The sequence below is a fragment of the Monodon monoceros genome, unplaced genomic scaffold (genome assembly GCF_005190385.1).
Source record: "Monodon monoceros isolate NGI ecotype Baffin Bay Population unplaced genomic scaffold, NGI_Narwhal_1 Super_Scaffold_21, whole genome shotgun sequence".
NCBI classification, from domain to species: Eukaryota; Metazoa; Chordata; class Mammalia; order Artiodactyla; family Monodontidae; genus Monodon; species Monodon monoceros.
The window spans coordinates 49,296,797-49,317,390 of record NW_021703778.1 but is presented as its reverse complement, the minus strand read 5'-3'; the positions used below and the strand labels follow the sequence as shown (position 1 = coordinate 49,317,390).

At 46.9% G+C, this 20,594-nt stretch overlaps 1 protein-coding gene across 2 annotated transcripts in view; it reads left to right on the top strand.

Annotated features, from left to right (window-relative positions):
* IGF1R (insulin like growth factor 1 receptor) overlaps positions 1 to 20,594 on the top strand; it is a 308,914-nt gene that overhangs the window by 634 nt on the left and 287,686 nt on the right. Inside the window, exon 2 of one of the 2 annotated variants that reach the window (XM_029237078.1) lies at positions 587 to 705. In XM_029237078.1, coding sequence (XP_029092911.1) covers positions 612 to 705 — 94 coding nt within the window. In that variant the 5' untranslated portion in view covers positions 587 to 611. Of the gene's footprint in view, positions 1 to 6; positions 706 to 20,594 lie in introns of those variants that run through there. The other variant, XM_029237079.1, reaches the window with a different exon arrangement.

Genomic DNA, 20,594 nt, shown 5'->3' with positions numbered 1-20,594 from the left:
TTGTGTGTGTCCTGGATTTGGGAAGGAGCTCGCGGCGGCGGCGGCGGCGGAGCTGAGGGAGGAGGCGGCGGCGAGCGGAGCCCGGAGGAGGAGGAGGAGGGGGAGCCGCTCATTCATTTTTACTCCGTATTTCTGCCCCCGGTCGGCCTCGCCCGCGACCCGGACTTCGGGGCAATCTTGCGAACTGCGTCGCGCCCTCCCGCCGCGGAGGCTCGGGCGTCGGACAGCCTCCTCCTCTGTCTGGGGTCGGTTTTGTCCTTCCTCGCCGAGACGGATTTGGGCTTTGCCCCCTTTCTTTGCAGTTTTTCCTCCCTCCTGTCTCTTTGGGTTTGAAAATGGAGGCCGACGACGCCGACAGCCCGCCCCGGCGCGCATCGGGTTCCCGACTCCGCCGAGTCCTCGGCCGCGGCGGCCGGCGCTGAGGGGCCGCCCAGCGCCGCCGCCTGCCCCGTCCGCGCAGCCCCGCGGACCCCCGGCCGGCGCCGCCTTTGGAATATTGTTGCCTTCGCCCTTGTTTTTGGGGGGGGGGGCGAAGACTGAGTTTGAGACTTTTTCTTTTCCTTCCCACCCCCCCCTTTTTTTTGAGAAAGGGGAATTTCGTCCCAAAAGGAATGAAGTCTGGCTCCGGAGGAGGGTCCCCGACCTCGCTGTGGGGGCTCCTATTTTTCTCCGCCGCGCTCTCGCTCTGGCCGACGAGTGGAGAAAGTGAGTATGTGCCCGCCGCCCGCGGCCACTGCGGGAACTTTTCCTCTGAGGGGCTGCGCCCTGTTTGCGAAACACGAGTTGCCACCGTCGCAGCTGTCGGGCTCCCGGTCTCGGGAGCCGCGGGGCGGGGCGCCGAGGGGCTCGGCCGGAAGGCCGGAGGGGCCCCGGGGCCCAGGCTCGTTAGTTTGGAGCCCCGCGGGCCCCAGCTCAGTGCATCCCCACGTGGGAAGGGCCTCGGTGGCTTTCTCTTTCGCTGTCCCTAGAGCCCTGCCCCGGGGGTCGGCTGTCTCCGCAGCGCTCACTCCCGGGCGGCCCGCGGGCTCCAGCAGGGAAGTTCGCGCCCGGCTTCCCGCACCACGCGCCCCTCCCGGTGCGCGGGGCCGCGCACCGCGCAGGCGGCGGTGACAGCTCGCGCGGCCACCTCGCGGCTGGGGCAAACTCGGTGACCGGTGGCGGGAGCGGGCAGCCTGCTGGCCTTTGGGGGTGCAAGGTGCCCTGGAGGAGGTGCCTGGCGGGGAGGCTTCGCAGCCCCAGGATGGGTTTCCAAACATTCCAGCGCGGCCTTCTGTGGCCCAACGCGCTTTGTCCCTTGGGCTCTTTGGGTTCCTGGCCTTCCATGTCGCTTTCGCCGGACCCGCGGTGGGTCGCCAGTCCCCGGCTTCCCGGGGCTGCTCAGTGCTGCTTGGGGGTGCGGGGAGCGTTCCCGCCTAGGCCCCCCAGCCCTCCATGAAGCCCCTGGAAAAGTGAGAGGTCGGGGGCCCTGCGTCAGTTGGGCTGTTCCGGGGAGCGCGTCCGGACCCCCAGTTCAGAGGGTGCTGGGAGCTTCTCCCAGTTTCTACCGGCGGGTGGACGCTCTCCTCCTCCTGGCAGGGCTAGGGGTGGTAGGGCAGCATCCGAGTGTGCGGGAGTGGGTGTGTGGTCGGAGCCGACTTGCATTTCCATACACGTGCTCGCAACGCGGGGCTGTAGCTGCAGCCACACGGCCGCTCCGGGACACCGAGACGTCGGGCCCTGGCGAGAGGTGTCGTGCGTCGTCGTTTAAGGGGCGCCAGGATCTGCGGCGGCGGGGGTGCGGAGGAGGGTGTTCTGTTTTGCTAGCGCGCAACCTTGGGCTGGGTTTCGTGGCCAGAGTTTTGTTGCACTCCCTCCCCCGCTGCCCCGCACTTCCTTTGTACATAGTTAATAAGCAATATCGCTGCACACGCTGTCGCCTGCAATCTGATAGCTTTTGTTTTGGTAGTGTCGGGTAGGGGTAGGGAAGTGCGGGGAGGGAGGGAGTGAGAACTTAGGGCCCCGCGGTGTGTGGAGGGAGGAAAGGAGGGAGTCCTGTTCTTCTCAAAACATTAAAGTGAGGCTTACTGATACATTCGCGATGGCAGGGTAACTTGAACAGGATTGAAGTTTAAATGCAGCCACAGAACTGGGGCTAGGAACGACGAGGGCGTGTTGGTGAGTAATGCTTGCCGAGGGTATGCAGGTGGTGCCAATTAACTTTGAAAAATCACGACGGAGCCTCGAAGAGTGAGGGGGGAATCGGGAGGCAGCGGGGGCTGTCTGTCCCCATCATAGGGGCAGTTCGGAAAGGCTGTTCCTGTAAACAAACTCTTCTTAAACGTTTTGTAAGAAATGAGTCCATGATGGAGTAAGAGCAGATTTTTATAGAATTAGCGTGTTTACTTCATGGAGTAAGACTCTTATTGAGTCCGGACCTTCTACAAGTCTCAACTCTCCTGTTCTTTGTTTTCTAAACTTTCCTCTGGCTGGATTGGGCGAAGGGCTTTCGGCTCCCTTCTAAGGCTCGCAGATGGTGTTTGGGGGGACAGAGGAGGGTTTCTAGCCTTTAAAAGCTAAATATAGCTTAGGAGACACAGGAGAGTTAATCCATTTTACTACAGCATGTGGTTGAACTGTGTCGTGTTTCTAGTTTTATTGTTTAATGTTAGTAAGTTCTGAAGTTCACAACAGCAGGAATGGCCTTGCTTCTCCCATGCAGGACTCCGGCATTTTAAAATAGGATATCAAAAAAAAAAAAAATAGGATATCATGTTTGGAGTTCTTCGTGAAAAATATCTTTGTGAAAGGTGGTTTTTTTCCCTGAGAAAACAGGAGGGGTAGGGGCATTTTAACATACTTTTATAGTCCTAGATGCCAAAGCTTTGCTCAAGGGTCCCTTGAAAATGGTTGGTTTCTGAAAACTTGATGGATGGCCAGAAAGCACCCCAATCCTCATTATGGTTTGTTGAAGTTCAAACTCACTACCTGCCCCTCCCTACCTACAGCTTGGAAGTTTTCAGGAGTAAATGATATGCTCAGGGTCAGCGTGTGTTCAGTCCTTAGTCCAAAAGGTGCTGGAATGCTTACTTCTGATAGAAGTAAACCACTGAGTCCTATCAGAGACCAACATTCTTTTGACTGTCTAGTATAATATAATAAAGACTGGGGTGCTGTTGATTAATATTGTGTTGGCCTGTTTAGGGATTAGTGTTTTCTCTCAGAGTGTGATAGCAGTAGGGATGATTTTTTAAATCTTTAACTTAGAAAATCAAGAAGTTTCGAAGCAGATGAAGTCATACAGAATTTTGTATCAATGTACTGTGAGCAGTGCATCTGAAGAAGGGAGGTTTGGGAGTTAGGAGTGATAGCCAAATAATATGATGCTTTTTTATGTAAAAAAAAGTCAGTGTGCACTTTAAATGTATTGTGGCCATCTCATTAAAAAGATGTGTCATCTTTCTGCCCCAGGCACAGTCATATCTTATTGTCAGGGAAATGTAGGTATGTGAAAGGTTGGTGTTAAAAGAAGTTGCTGTTTTATTACCAGGAGAAGAATCCAGAATAAGAAGTTTGGAAAGAACCTAAATAGCAAATTATAGTTTAGCCTCTCTAGAGGGAAATAGCAAGTAAACGGTACTTTTGCGGAGGGGTGGGGCGTGGGTTGGAAGTTTAAAAGGGTATATGTTTGATTTGTCAGAAGGATTAGAAAAATCCAACGTTAAGAAATATGCTAAGGTCGACTGGAAGGACATTAAAAACATGCTAAGTGAAAGAAGTCAGTCACAAAAGACCACGTATTGTATGATTCCATTTATATGAAGTCCAGAATAAGCAAATCCATAGAGACAGAAAGTAGATTAGTGGTTGCATAGGGCTGGGGGAGGAGGGGGTGGGGAGTGGCTGCTAATGGATGCAGGGTTTCTTTTTGGGGTGATGAAAATATTCTAAAATTAGTTTGTGGCGATGGTTGCACAACCTTCTGAAAATACTAAAAACCATTGAATTGTACACTTTAAATGAGTGATTTTTATGCTATGTGAATTATATCCCAAATGTAATATGGGATTTTTTTTTAAAAGAAATATGCTAAGGTTGAAAAGAATGCGTTGTGTTACTCTGAACATAGAATCTAGATTAAAATTATTAAGTAAATTTGTCCAGCAGGTTGATGATGTCTTTTTTTAATTTATGGAGTTTTTCAGATCCATGAACTACAAACTGATCGCTGAAGCTCTTAACAGCAGAGATTCAGTGCCATAGGAGAAAAAGACAGACAGGAAAAAAGAATCTTGGTTACACATAGCTCACATTAAGGATTAAGGGGTTGGGTTAAAAAAACGCAAGTGCTAGTAGTGAAAGTCCGATTTGTGACAGTAAAATCCTTAACTGAATCTGAAACGATGTTGATCTTTCCAAGATGAGAGTTTAGGAGCCGAGTCTGGATGGCATTTTCTATTCCAGTTTTCTTACATATGTTTTCGAACAAGAAAGAATGTAATGTTTAAGATGATAAAGAATTTCTACTGTCTTTTTTTGATATCCCATATTAACCAACCTGGTAGTAAAAACTGAGGAAGAACTGTTCATTTTAATGCAGTGGGCTTTCTTTTTCTTCTTTGTTGCTTGTTTTATTTCTTAAATAGCTCCAGAATCTGAGCAGGAAAGAGAATCTTTGTAGGATACAGCAGCTTTTTCAGGTATACAGTGATTATTTTATTTTTTAATTAAAATTTCTTCTTGAACAAAAGATTAAAAAACATAGCCAAAGGCATTTTTGTTTTCAAACTGTTCTGTCTTTATCCAGATTTACCTTGGCCTTTTAATAGGAAAAGACCGGAAATTCAGTTGTTGTTTATATTTGTTTTTGGTCTTCATCTGAGGCTCAGTTTACTAATAAAAATGTTTCCTGTTCTTCTTATTGTTGCAAGATCAGGGCAGTAATGAATATCAACTGTATCGTTTTCACTTGTTGCCTTAGAGTTTTGCCAAGGAGAGCCCTCCAGGGACAGTAGCTTCCTTTTAAATCTGGTTTCATTTGTTTTGTAAGAATGAGCTGTAAGAAGCAACTGAATTCAGCCAGCACTTATTGAGCACCTGCTGTATGGAAGCTGGATCCTTTGTTAAGTGATGCCCCAGCCTGCACAGAAAGAGAACTTCACTTTTGTCCTTGGGGCATTTTTGTATAATCGTGCATGAAACAAAGTTTCTGGAAAATTCAGATCTTTTTCAGACTCAGCACAGGGTACACAGTTCTCAAATAACATTTTAAAGGCCCTTTAAAAACATTTCTGTAGACTTAAGACAGGAAGCAAATCACTGTTGTTGATATTCTGAAGGCCTGTGCAGCACCGCTTGCCTTATTAATACCTTCCCTCCTATTGCATTGTTGCTGGCAGGCTGTGGCATCCATGAGACAGTCACCCATCTCGATCAGCTGCACTGCCTTCTTTATAACATTGGTTATGACAATTGTGATTAAAAATGGACAGTGTCGTAGTTACCATTTGCCAAAACTTTAGTAGGAGTTACAGGTGTGTACATGAATGTTTCACAGCACGTTTTGAGTTGTAAGGAAGATGGGACTTACTTGGTTTACATTTTTTGGATTTACACATTGCTTAGTTAGCTTTCTGGAAATCTTTAGAGAACTTTCATAATTGTAAGGCCTTATTTAATTTAAAATACTTGACTGCTTTTAAAAGTGTGAGGGGCTAAGAAAGAGATTGAGGAGGCAATTAAATCTTGAAATGTTTTTTAATTGTAAAATGTCCAAGCCATGTTTCTCTCTGGGTTGTGATTTTTTTCGATTTGTTTTCAAAACTCACTTAAAAATCAACCCTCGTTCATAGAAGAGGTATTTGTGCCCACAGGCCAACTTGCTTTGAACTGCTGTTCTTAGCCAACTTATGACAGGTGCTATCTGAGTCCAAGAGATGCATGCCTCTCAATTGTACTAAATATATAATAGTTGCACACGTGCTTGGGATATAGTTTCTTGATTTCTCTGTCTGAGATGTTCCAAAGGAAAATTGTGAACACTTTAAAGACAAGTTGAATTATGAATGAAGCACTCTGACTTCTCCTTGAAAATGGTGTTTGGCATCCGATTATCAAGAGGAACTTTTCCAGTTATTTGTAAAGAAATGATTTGGCTTAAACTAAGGTGGCAGGGGGGTGGGGTGGGTGGGTGGAGTGGGGAACAACAGTCCCAATGTTTTTGCACATTGAGACTTGTTGACATTTGGGGAGGATTTTCAGTATTTGGAAAGATTAAAACTTTGAAATAAGTACCACCCTTATACCAACCCCCAAGGATCTGGAAAGAACTGATTTCTTCTGAGGAAGGGGCATACATTTTGTGTAAAACGGTTGGTAAACAGAAGATCTTTAAAAACAAGTTAGGTTGTTATCTCAATAGATGCACATTCCCTGGGCATGGTGAAGTTCGTTTCTTTTGATAAATTGTTTTGGTTATATTCGACTCAAAATATTAACAGTGTCTTTGATTTCGAGACTTTTGAAGTTTGAAGACTAAATTGTTTTCTATTTTTTTCGCATTTTTAAATCATCAGTTTTACTCATGTTGTAAAATCCCAAATAATATGTTTAGAAGACTTCTCTACTTTTTCCACTTATGCCAGCTTCACTTAGGGCTTATGAAATTGATTAATTTCAAAATCTGAAGGAAATATTGATATTTCTTTACTTGAATTAAATGGTTTTTTCTCTTTCCTCTTTTCCTCAATAAATACATGTTGAGTACTTAGTGGACTCAATTCTTTAAGTTTAAAAATTTGTTCTGATATCATAAACTATTCTACATATGATTTTAAATATATGAGTCAAAACATAGAAGTTACTTGCTATGTTTGTTTAAAACACTAAAACAAACTAGTAAATGAGGCTTTCATTTTTCTTTCTTTTTTCTGCCCTGGACTAGAAGAATTTTTAAACTTATAGGTTGCTATTCAGGTTTTACTGGAACACAGCAGAAAGTTTCTTTTATGATGAGGGATGAATGCCTATGATTGTAATAACTTTTACCGTGTATTGTTGCTACTATTTGTGATGGGGAAAGGTAGGTAGGGATGCAGGGACTGCCTTTATTCTCATATTGGTCCTCTCCTTGGTTAGTACTGGTGATGGCTACTTGGTCAATTGCTGGGGATGCGTCCATGGAGCTGAGTGTCCCATGTATGATTGCTGATGGTTTCTTATTTGAAATAGATTGGAGGCTAGCCACATAGGGAAAATGTGCATGCATAAGACAGGTACCACCAAGTGCTGCAGAGATAGCTATACCTGCTTTAAATTGTTCACATTGTGATAGTCTGGAAGCCTTAAAAATTTGTTTTTTAATTTAAGCATTTATATTTTAAAGACTTGAGGAAGTATTCTATTCCTAGTCCAGAAAGTTCTTGGGGGAGGGAGGTTTGAAAGTTTATTTTTTATATCACTCCTTAGCCTCTTAGTTCCCTTAACAAGACAAGCATCTACTTTAGTAATAGTTATATAATAAAAAATGCCACTTGTTCAGAATTGTGTGTGTGTATTTCCATCCATTCATCCGAGTTCTGACAGTTTCAAGTACATTACTGTTGCTGTTTTGTATACTTTGTATGGCTACTTTTTTTTTTTTTTTAAACCTATCACGAGCTTTCTTTAAACTGGCTTCGGAATTATTTGTCAGGTTGGTAATTCAGGTGTATGCATACTGCTTCCTAAATTACTCTTGACGTGAGAGAACAAATATATGTTGACAGTCTTAAAGCATAAATGTTTTATAGAGCAGAACTTTAAAATTTTCCTTAGATGTTTTGGATGCCTACTTTCAGCTTATCCTCTCATATAAAATACAGTCAGTGGTTTGTCTCTATAAAATTGATTATTGGAAATACATGTTAGACTAAGTACCAATTTGAGTTAGGCGAATTTTAGTTAATAACACTTTAAGGGAGAAAAGTCTGATGATGATTAGGGAGAGATGAGTTTATAACAATTTTTCTGAAATTGGACGCATACTAGTGACCTTTAATAACCTCCTGGAGAAAAGTAGTAAGCATAGAAAGAAAGCCCAGGTGAGAGGTCCATGAGCTACCTTCCTCTATCAGCTGGCAATAGTTTTAAGTCATCAGCTATTAATTATATTTAGGTTGCAAAACCCTCAGCAGTTGTGCTCAGATTATCTGCCATCCTGTGTTTATTCTCCCCACCTAATTTTCTGGGGTCTCACAGTAGTGGGGTAATACCTACCAATAGCTCACAGACTCCGAATTTGAAAGAGGAACACAGATTGTCATGAAAACAAACGAACAAAGAGACCAGCGACAGAGGAAGATCTGCTGTTCAGCTTCCGTAGTTCTGTTGTCTGATTTCTGTGGATAATGAGTTCATGGCACATGTGAGGTCACAGCATGGTATAGTTTAATCACAGGAAATTCTTTTGTATTGCTGCTTTACTTTGTCGAGCGATATATTTGGGATTTTCTGTCTAACATTACCTCAGTAAGAATTTCAACAACAAATGTTGGATCAGGATGGAATTCCTAGTTAAATTTCAGTTCATCAGCCCTTTTCTGGGGAGACTCATTCATTGAATGTTTCCTTTCTACCTCACTGAGTCGCTTGAAATTGTTCAGATTTGTGCATTTCTGGCTCCACCCTGGTCCAGTCCAGACCTGCATGGACTCTTAGAGGAGATGCTTGGTTGGCCTCTGGGCTGGGCACTCTGACTCCTGCGCCCTCCCTCTGCTTTGATGGACTTGCCAGCCCCAGATACTCAGCATGTGCCGCATCATGGTCCAGGAATCAGGTCCAAGGGCCCCCATCTTGGGCTGTAATCCGTCCTACTGAGACTTTGCTGTAGGGATCCCGTGTGAATTCCCAGCACTCTCCAGCAATGGGCTCTAGCTGTGCGGTAAGTAAGCCCATTCCTGTCTCCATAGTTTTGCTCCTGCTGTGTTCATGGCTTGGCATGTTTTTCCTCTTTACTGCTCCCTGTCCCCTCCCCCCTCCAAACTGAATAGTGGAAAGTGCTACTCTAGAGCACAGCAAGGTCACCTGGTTCTAGTTTCTCCTTCACTGCCAATTAGTTCCCAGGCCCTGAACAAGTTAACTTTTCTGAGTCTCAACAGAAATGTAGAGACTTGAAATAATTGGGGGAGAGTTTTCTCCTTTTCTCATTAAACAAAATAAAACCATCTTCTAATATATTTAGAAAATTAAGGTCAGAAAAATTGGGGGAAGAGGAATATTTTTTCATTTAAAAAAATCTCTAGGTTTCAGATCTGTGAAATAGGGACAATACTGTAACTGTCTAAAGATGGGACACTAAGTCAGTTAATTCCTGTCCCTCAAATACCTTCCTGTGGTTATAGTACATCTGAGATGCCATCCTTTAATTTCTAACTCAGATTCCTTCTCCTTCCTGAAGCTTTTCTTGATTACCCTCATTTCTATAGACCTGACTTCCCCCTTATTCCTTTTGATGTCATACCCCCTGCTGTGCCGGTAAACAGTGATTTGTTTTGTCTGGTACCTGAGCTGTTGTCATTTTATGAGGCTGTAGAGAGCAGGGCAGCCAAAGGGCTTGGGTTTGAATCTCAGCTGCTCAACAGCTAAGGTCTCAAGCAAATTGTTTAATCTTCCTGTGCCTCAGTTCCCTCATCTGCAATACTATAGTTTATTTTTAAATTAATTTATTTATTTTTGGCTGCGTTGGGTCTTCGTTGCTGCGTGCGGGCTTCTCACTGTGGTGGCTTCTCTTGTGGCGGAGCACGGGCTCTAGGCACATGGGCTTCAGTAGTTGTGGCTTGCACGCTCTAGAGCACAGGCTCAGTAGTTGTGGCACACAAGCCCAGTTGCTCCACGGCATGTGGGATCCTCCTGGACCAGGGATCGAACCCGTGTCCCCTGTACTGGCAGGCAGATTCTCAACCACTGCACCACCAGGGAAGCCCTGTAATATTATAATTTTAATAGAACCTATTCCAGACATTTATTCATAAAAACGAAGTGAACTGATACATAAGTGCTTAGAACAGAGGCTGGCATATACTGAGCCCTCAGACTTTAGCTTGCTACTGCTCATGACGTGACATCCTTGAACAGAGATGTTATTTGGGTAGTGCTAGAAATATAGGACGCACTTGATATTTGACTGCCATTGTCAGAGCCTGGCACATAGTAGGTGCTCAATAAATGTTCTGTAATAAAGCTTTATTTTGCTAAGGTGTGTATTAACAGGATTGCAATTTGCTTGTTAAACACAGTTGTGTGATTTTACCTTTTTTCAGTAAACAGTGGCCAGTGCCTGCAGTGCAGCATCCATTTCAGAGATCTGTTTATTATGCTTTCTCTCTTAATTCTTTCATTTGTCAATTTTTGCTGGTGCCCAAGAAGTGTCCAGTGTGCACTTTGCCCACCTCACTAATGCATAGGCGCCATCTAGTGGCCAGAAAGGAAATTTAGCCTCTTGGGTCCTGAATTAACAGTGCCCTATGGATGAAGATAGCAATTACCCCACTGCCCTTCTTAGATTTTGCTGTTTGGCTTGGTTCCTGGGAATCTGGTTTGCAGGAAAATGTGGAGACTGCAGGCTTCTGTAGGAACCGTTGGGATATGGTTTTGAATTAAGATTGTTCTACTGCAACAGTGAGCTAGCATGAGAGAATTAGGGTCTTCCTAAGTGATGTAAGCAACTTTGGCAAAGTTGTTATATCTAGTGTGCCTTTTACAATTTGGGATTTAAGATGTTTTTACAGGACTTTAGAAAATGACAACTTCTAAAATACTTCTTTTGAGGTTAGAGATTTAAAAAACCTATTGATTCATTTTTAAAAATAAGGAAGATTTACTTCCCATTGTTCTACTTAAAATATGTGGTAAAACTTTAATTATTATTCTTAAATGTGTGCCCTTGGGCAGTTTTTATGTAGTTCAGGTGTTTACCAGCCAGAAATCCTAATAGAGAATAGTAACAAACACTGTTATTGCTGGCGTTGGGTCTCACATTGGTTGTATTTTGTTAGATATTTTTCTATATTTGGCTTCATACTTCTTGGGTATTTTCAGAATCCACTTTCTCACTTCCTTAGTTGAGGCTACACTAAGTTAATGTATAGGTAGCTCTTCAGTTTTACATTTTGAAAGTTTTAGACTGGTCTCTCCGTGATTGCTTTTTATTATTCTTAATTTGGAAGTCATTAGTTTGGCTGTCTGATAGAGGACTGCAACCTGCCATCATCTAAGACATTTTGAACAGCAGCTCCGGCTGTTTCTGAAACAGGCTGTACCCATTCAAGCCTCTCTGCCTTGGCAGGTGGGAGCCTCTCTGCTTGGAACAACTATATTACCAATTTGCCCTCTGGCAAACTCTTTTCAGAATTAGCTACAGTTCCCCCTCTCTGGTGGCCTTGATCCTGCATGCTGGATGGCCTCACAGCTCTCTCCTTATACCCCTATTAGTGCATCACCCCCAAATTGTTTTATCCCACTGGTCGGGGAAGGGAATGGTACCTTGGTTATCCTTGAATTCCCAGGACGCAGCCCAGTACCTGGCACATAGGAAGACCTCAAGAAACAGAAGACTTCTTAAAGGGACAAACTCCGTCCCTCTCCCCACCCCCCCATTCACTTTGAAGCACTCTTTACAACACTATTTACAACAAATTTATTTTCATCTTGTCATGATCACTCTGCCAGGTGAAACATTTTATCAGGCCAGTTACTACTACATAGAACTTGAAAGCAATCTTTAAAATCATTGTTTCATCAGGCTTTTTGTACACTGAGGTGAATAAAAATCTTAGAACCCCTGGAAAGGTCACTTGTGATTCTAGCCCTGTGTCAAGGCTGCCTCATCCCTCTGGAGGGAAGCCTTGTTCCAGAAGTTCCCTATAGGTAGGGTTTAATGCATCACTCATCAGCACCAGTTGTGTCCGTGGCAGGCTTCAAACTATGTGGAGCTGGGCTCCTGATTGGAGGCAAGCAGTCGGGCTGGGCTCTGCTGTGTGGTGTGCCTGGCTTGGCCTGATGCAGGGGAGCAGGGGGGAGCCTCAGGGGGTCCGGTGGGCACTGCCTCCTCTGCAGCTGCTGACCACTCACACTCTTCCCTCTGAATGACAGGGACCCTCTAGGCTGTTTCTTATGGCTTTTCTAGTCCTCAGATCCTGAGACAATGTAGAGAGAGATGGAGTTCTTAGGAAGGTCTAGTTGGAAGCAGCAGCATCACTGTGAGCAGACATTTGCTTCTGTTTCTTGCATTGTTTTCTTGCTGAGGCCAGTAGACTTTTGCAGTGGACTGGCAGGGACAGTAGCTAATCTTAAAGACCTCTGTCACTTAAGTGCTCCCTCTTCTTTAGGGCTCTGGATAAGGCCTTTGACGGCCTCATCGTAGGGCCATTGGAGGTGAAGCTTGCTCCTTGCACACCTCCCCTCCCCCGGAAGTTTACTTGTCTAGGATGGTGTGACGAGGACTCCTGAACATAATTAACACCTAAGAGATTATCGTTAAAAGCGTCATACCCCTGAGGAGACTCGTAAGACGGGATATTTCTTATAGAAAATGTAAACATAATCATTTGAACCTGGCACATTAATTTCAAGCACAGATTGTAAGAGAGTTTTGTAAAATCTCCATGCGAATGTTGAACAGAGTGGATGTGAACTCACCAGGACAAGCCAGCACAGTGCCTGCCTTTCATCTGTCCTTGTTGTGGGGCTGTCTACGCGCAGCGCTGCCTGCCTTTGAAGCCCCCTGTCCCCGCACGTACCCCTCTACCTCCCTTTCTCAGGTGTAGGCAGGTATTGGAGCAGGAGCTCCAGGCCTCAGTGTCCCCATCTGTAGTTTGGGATGATGCGAGGATTAGCAATACTGTATCTCAGGTGCTCAGCAGAACCAGCTTGTAGAAAGCATCCAACAGATGCATGTTTTTGTCTGTCTTTTCTCCACATGCTGTGGTGGCCCTGCCGGCCTTTCCCCAGGGCTCCAGGCCCCGGCCTTCCCCACATGCTAACCACTGGAGGATTGACCTCCTTTCCTATATCTACAGTGAAGTTTTGAACTCATGAAGTGTGTGGGCTGCAGGGGTGGGGACGTCGAGCTGCTGAAGAGCACGAGAGGCTGTAGGGGGACGTCTGACTTCAGTGTTCCTTGAATGTATTGGCTCTCAGGGTCCCAGGGGCAATGCTCCTGGTGGGGCAGGGCCCGTGGAGGTGGGGAGGGCAGGACAGCCAAGCGCTCTGGGAGGGGACTCAGCCTTTTGAGCATCAGCGTGTTCCCTGGGAGACAGTGTGCAAGGGAGGCCTCTCTGGCCTCTTGATGGGGTCCCTGGCATGAACCAGTGAAGGTGTAGGTGAGGGAGGCCCAGGAGGAGGCGGCTCCCACAGCAGAGCCCTTCAGAAACAGCTGCCCTGGACTTTAGAAGTGCACACACACATACACCTCATCTTTGTTGGGGGCATCAGGGGTACCTGGTAAGGGTGAGGACCAAGCTGAAACTGGGGGAGCCAACACGGCCTCCAGACTTACTCCTCTCCTCTAAAAATAAAAGTGAAACCTCTTCAGGTGAGCTTGTGCGTTCATTGCCGTATGCTGCTTTCCAGCTTTCCAAGGGAACGCAGTCGAGCGATGACCCTGGTTCCCCTCCGAGCTAGGTCGTGGGCCCGGCTGGCCGTGGCCTTGGCCTGCCGCGATTGGGGTGGGCAGGGCCTGGCCCCCTGCAGTGCTGGCAGACCTCGCAGGGCCGTTTCCAGGCCTCACCGCACCACCCGGAGCAGTGAGGAATGATTTGTTTGAAAGGGGATGCCAGCTCTGTGTCCAGGTCTGGGCTTTGCTACTGGTGCTTTTTAACGCGTATTGATTTATGCTTTTAACTCGACCAGGCACGTTGTAGTTCTCCTGAGAAGCAGTTGCTGGTCCTTAGCTGGGGGTTGGTGCTGGAAGATTCCTGCTGCCTGTTCTGCAGCTGTTTTCACTGGACAAATAACCTTAAAAACACGCCAGTTTCAGAGGCTTCCTGAAGGGCCTGGGGACTCTGGTGCTACTTTCCTGCTATCAGCATAGTGAATTCTGAATTTTAAATCCCTTTTCACCTGTTGGAGCAAGCAGAGCCTAAGCGTCTCAGAGTGTCCGTTTTCCTCAGTTGGAAAGCAGGCCTTTTGCTGTGCCACAGACTGCTTTTCTCCCCGGTCATGTTTGATGGTCCAGATTCCCTTTAGAGATTTGAGTTAGAGCCTGGAGTCTCTCAAAATGAGAAGTCTACTGATGGGCTGTTCCTGGGACACCTTGTTTTCCTTCTCTGCCCCAGTTTTCTCATCTGTAAAATGGGAGTTGATAATGGCACCCATTTCAGAGGACAAGACTAAGTATTTCATGAGCAAATACGCATACATTCTTTTGAATGTATGACATTCCTGTCATCTGCACTAGGGGTTAGCTCTTCTTATTTTTGCTAAGGATGGAGGAAATACACATGAAAAGTTGTCTATTTCCTTAAAAAATAATCGGTACCCTCCTGGTGTGTATGGATGCTGATGTACTGCTTTTAGCATCATTTGCCTTCTCTGACCTTTACATTAAGACTTGAGCTTCATTTTACTTAGAGGAGTTTCACGAGTGCTTGGTCCAGCCTTCGTCTTTGGGGATGGAAGACACTTCCCTCCCTTCTGTTCCTCTCTCTTCCTGTTATCCCTTCTGCCTCCGGGGAAGGGTGTGAAACATTCTCCTCCAGGAGAGGCAGTTATTTGAATCCCAAGAAAGCCCAGGTGTCAGCGCTACAGGACAGAAATGAGTCATTCCCACAATAGTGTGAAGCGTGTACAGCCCTGCACTCTCTTCCTTCCTCAGGAATAGCTCAGGTAATTAGGGGTCAGGCAGCCTTCTGGGGAAGAAGCAGATCTGCGTGAGAAATGAGGGTGGGAGTCATAGCCCCTGCCCAAATTTAGGACACAGGATCTGAAACACATGAATCTACTTATCCAGAAAAACTAATTAAAATATTTAAAATTGAGAGTGTGGAAAAATTGAGAACCTGTGGCCCTTGTAGGTCAAGGGCTGTTTGCAGGAATGGGAGTCCCAGAGCCTGGGTCCCCGGCTGCCAGAGAAGGTCTCAGCGAGGGGGTGGGAAGCCAGCCACAGAAATGGTGCCTGGTTAGTAAATGCTTTACCGGAGAGCTTCCCCTAGGACAGAGAGAAGGAATTGCCCTCTTGCTCTGCTCTCTTGGGTTGAACGGGGTCTCTGCTTACCAGAATGGGGATCCAGGTTTAGTCCTGCTTCAAGAGCTTGTTAGGTGGGCTTGGGTGGTCTCACTAGGGGGCCATCACCTTTGGTGGTGTTTCTAAGAGACATGTGTCTTGAATCCAAACCACTTACTCAACCAACTTGATGAAACAACTCACAGTAAGAGATGGTGCTTTTCTTAGGGGGAGGAGTTAATTCCTTTGGTTTAAAACTTATTCCTTGAAGCCAATAAGCACATGAAAAGATGCTCCACATCACTAGTCATTAGGGAAATGCAGATCAAAATGACAATGAGATACCAGTTCACACCCATGAGGATGGCAATTACCAAAAGATTGAAAACAACAACTGTTGGCAAGGATGTGAAGAAATTGTAGCCCTTGTGCATTGCTGGTGGGAAAGTAAATTGTGCAGTCACTGTGGAAAAGTGTGGTGGTCCCTTGAAAAATTAAACATAGAACTGCAGTCTGATCCAGCAGTCCTATGTTAGTATATACCCAAAAGAATCGACAGCAGGGAGTCATAGATATTTTGCACACCTATGTTCATAGCAGCAAATAATTGTTTGCAATAGCCAAAAGGTAGAAGCAACCCAAGTGTCCATCAATGGATGAATGGTTAAACAAAATGTGACCCATACAAGCAGTGAAATATTATGCAGCCTCAAAAAGGAAAGAGGTTCTGACACATGCTGCAACAGGGATGAACCTTGAGGACATCATGTTAAGTGAAATAAGCCAGACACAAATGAACAAATACCATATGATTCCACTTATATGAGGTACCTAGAGCTGTCACATTTATAGTGACAGAAAGTAGAATGGTGGGTACCAGGGACTGGGGGAGGGGGGAGGATGGGGAGTTAGTGTCTGATGGGTTTGGAGGTTCAGTTTCTCCAGATGGAAAGTGTTCTGTGGATGGATGGTGGCGATGGTTGTGCAACAGTGTGAATGTGTTTAATGACACTGAACTGTGCACTTAAATATGGATAAAGTGGTACTTTTTTTAAATTTTATTTTTTGTGGTACGCGGGCCTCTCACTGCTGTGGCCTCTCCTGTTGCGGAGCACAGGCTCCGGACGCGCAGGCTCAGCGGCCATGCCGCTCCGCGGCATGTGGGATCCTCCCGGACCGGGGCACGAACCCGTGTCCCCTGCATTGGCAGGCAGACTCTCAACCACTGCGCCACCAGGGAAGCCCAAGTGGTACATTTTATGTTGTGTTTATTTTACCACAATTTCAAAAAATCTTATTTCTTGATTGGTTCAACTGTGAGTATATGCCATGTGGGAGAGTGGGGGAGACAAACTGAAGAAGGCCAACCCCTGCCTGTGGTGGCCACGGTGGAGAAGGCAAGCCAAGGGTGTCACAGGTGCCATGGGAGCACAGCGGAGGGTGTGTGAGGTCAAGGGAGGCCTCACCAGCAAATGTAGATTTGAGCTGAGTCACCAGGGATGGGTTCGTTTTCCATAATGAGAGAGTGTCACAGATCATGTTTTCCTTTCAGGGAAAGCAAGTCAGGAGTCAGACTCTCATGCCATCAACTCACAAATGAAATTTATTACTAATCAGCCATGTGACGTGTAATTGCTTTTTCATTTTCTTATTTTTCCAGACGAGAGATTTGTTTAGATATTTGGTTTCCTCACTGATTAGACTGGAAGTTTTTCATTTGCTTTGACAACTCAATTTCTTCCTGCACACTGTCTCCCCCACGGCATAGGGAGCCCTGAAGGAAAGGGCTTGACTTCTGCAAGCAAGAATGGGAGCATCTCCGAAGTAGAAAAGAGCCAGTGCCTTCCTGTACAGAAGAGAAAATGGAGGCCCCAAGGGGTGTGTTGCTTGAGGGCACAGGGCATGTGCTGCATGTCCAAGGCCAGGCCCGCCTGCCCACCATTCCAGCAGATGCTCTCTGGGCCTGGTTCTTTGTCCTAAGTTGTCACCCTCTAGTTTAACCAGGAGTCAGGGCTCAGGCCTGGACCTACTGGATTCCAACAAGACCGGGAGGTAGGCAAGCCTGTTTGGCGGTGAAAGGACTTTTCTCCACCCTGCTCAGTTCAGCAGTCTCTAGGTGTGGGCCCTGTGGGAGGAATCTCACTGCTGGCAGCTTAGCCGGGTTTGGAAATTGGACTGGTATTTTCCCTGCATCTTGGAAGCAAGCCCGAGGGACCACTCTTGTCTTCCCCTGGGCAGGAGGTATTGTCACGTGACAAGAGGGTGGTGCACCCCTTTCCCAAGTTGGTGATGTGCTCTTATGGAGCTGGAGGGATGTCTGCATTGGCTCAGGCTTTTATGACAAATTACCATAGACTGGGGGGTTAAACAACAGACATTTTATTTCCCACGGTTTTGGAGGCTGGAAGTCCAACATCAAGGTGCTGGCAGATCGAGTGTCTGATGAGGGCCTACTTACTGGTTTGCAGATGGCCGTCTTCACGTGGTATCTTCATGTGGTGGAGAGAGAGGGAGGGAGAGAGCGCATGCTCTGGTTTCTTCTTTTAAGGACACTCATCCCACCAAGGGGCCCCACCCTCATGACCTTGTTAAACCTAATGACCCTCAAGGCCCCACATCCTAATACCACCCCACTGGGGGTTAGGGCTTCAGCATATGAATTTTCAGGGGACACAAACATGCATCCCATAATGATGGAATAATATATATATTACATTATATTATTATAATATAATACATATATATATTTGTTCTTGGCCAGTTTTGAGAGTTGGTTACAGGTTAGGTTTGAAAAACTAAGTGAAATTCAGTACCTGAAAGTACATACTTTCAAGATGGCACTAAGCACATTTGCCTTCTGATGCTCTGGCCAAATGCTTAAAATGTATAGTTTGTCTTCTGGGCACCTGATTGCTTCTCTTAAAGTGAATGCTTCTTGAGAGGAACACGGTTATTGGGAAATCTCCCATGACCCCATTTCTGCCATTTTTGGACAAAGAAGTTGCTGCCTTTAAACTCTGCAGTAGCTCCTGGGGGGAATTGTACTCCAGGACAGCTTAACTTTGAGTTTTTGAAAGCTGGGTTCCTTGGTGAGCACTCATCTTTCAAATGCATGGAATGCAGTTCAGAGGCACTCATCTTAACTTCCTCAGGGTCTATTTTGTAAACCTGACTCCAGCATGGTGGGGAGGGGTTGATGCGGGCTGTGCTGAGGACAGTCCTGCCTCTGGCCCACTTGGGAGCCTGAGCGGTACTTCCTCTCAGCACATCCAGAAGGCTGGATGACTGGGGAGGTGACTGTTAATTGTTTATAAGCATGAACTGTTTACAAGTCATACTTGCTATTTTCAATCTGACATTGCTATTATGTTGTTTTGTTTCTGTTCACAGCTGAGTTTTAAGCTGGGTAGGATTTAAGGATGAGTCACTCCCATGACGGTAAAATCAGTATCCATCAAGCCTTCCCATCACCTTCCCGTTAATCCTGTGAGCAGTTTAGAGATGGATGAGACCGTCTTAAGACTTATGCTAGGAGGATCCCCTGCGTGCGGGTTGCTGCCTGCGGGTTGGGCTTCCTTAGGACTCGGTTAGCCCGTTTAATTTGCTGATCTGAAACCTGCAAGAGACATTTACCATGCTTCTTGGATCCTCCGCTGCCTGAACATGGGGCGTGCTTAAGTGAAGGGGATAGAAGCCCATGTGAGGTTTTCTCCCCCGTCCCGAACTCCACCCTGACTGGTTTGAATGTTCAGTGAGCGTGTGCCAGTTACTTGTGGGGAATTTATGATCCTTGTCTTGCCGCCCTGGGCTCCTAATTGAAGGCCGATTTGCCACCTTTTTCTTGTCTCGATCAGAAAGTTGCCCTGAGGGTCATGTGTGCGTGGCAGCTGTGGATTCTTATGGATGAAAGGACAGAGAAAGGTCCAGGGTTAGATGTATGGGCAGAGGGGTGGGAGCAGGACAGCAGCAGGACCACAGAGATCAGCCTTTTCTCGGCCCTGGGAATTCAGGCCCCGACTCGCACGAGGGCAGTGGCCGAAGAGCTCACACCCACCTTCCCTCTGTCCTCTCAGCAGCCCTGCCAGGTAGGTGTGGAAGCCGAAGGCTGCCTGCGCTGGGCCGTGCAGCTGGCTTGGTGTCCCACCTTCGAGTCCTGAGCGTGGTCCCAGAGGCTGACCAAGCTGCATGGGGCCTGGAGGGTGATCTGGCTCCTGGAGGGGCAGTGGGTCCTGTTCACTCGTTTCGTCTTTCTCTCTGATGCCAGGCCCACCCCGGGTGCCTGTGAGAGCAGGGGCTGAGGGCGTCACTTGGATGTGGCTACAGTGAGTAGCAGAGTGGGAGGGTTTGGTGATGCTTTTACTGCAGAGCTGAGGAGGCGAACAGGTCGATCAGGGGCCTAAGGGATGTTGAGCTGAGCTCGATAGAGAGAATCTGGTTTTGTATGAGTTGAAGAGAGACAAATTGGAGTGTCTGGATGTTCAGGGACCTGCCAGTGGTAGGAAGGTGTCACAGATGCAGCTCCAGCCTTAAAAAGAGCTTACTGTGTGGCTGAGAAGATCCGGCGTACACAGCTGCTGGGAGAGGCCTGGGCACTGCAATGAATGAGAACAGGGTGAGCAGAGTGGGAAAGGGCGGTGGAAATTGAGGGGGAGATCCTGAGGCTCCCTGGAAGAGGTACTTGGAGGACCAGGATTTCACTAGGCATGGGGTGAGCTGAGGTTAGGACCTTAACAGCGTGTGGTGGGGCTTGAAGAAAAGGCTGGAGAGGAGGGTTTGTGGAGGTGGTAGTGGAGGATGAGGCTGGAGGCAGATTGGGAATGGTTTTGGGGGTCCTCAGAGGCCAGCCACGTTGAGGTATGTGGTTGAGTCTCGAGGGCAAAAATAGTTCATTAAAGACTGGTTCTCGGGCTTCCCTGGTGGCGCAGTGGTTGAGAATCTGCCTGCCAATGAAGGGGACATGGGTTCGAGCCCTGGTCTGGGAGGATCCCACAAGCCGCGGACCAGCTAGGCCCGTGAGCCACAGCTACTGAGCCTGCGCGTCTGGAGCTTGTGCTCTGCAATGAGAGGCCGCGATAGTGAGCGGCCCGCGCACTGCGATGAAGAGTGGCCCCCGCTTGCCCCAACTAGAGAAAGCCCTCGCACAGAAACGAAGACCCAACACAGCAAAAATAAATTAATTAATGAACTCCTACCCCCAACATTTTCTTTTAAAAAAAATAAAAAAGGGCCTCCCTCGTGGCACAGCGGTTGAGAGTCCGCCTGCTGATGCAGGGGACGTGGGTTCGTGCCCCGGTCCGGGAGGATCCCACATGCTGCGGAGCAGCTGGGCCCGTGAGCCATGGCCGCTGAGCCTGTGCATCTGGAGCCTGGGCTCCGCAACGGGAGAGGCCACAACAGTGAGAGGCCCGCGTACCGCAAA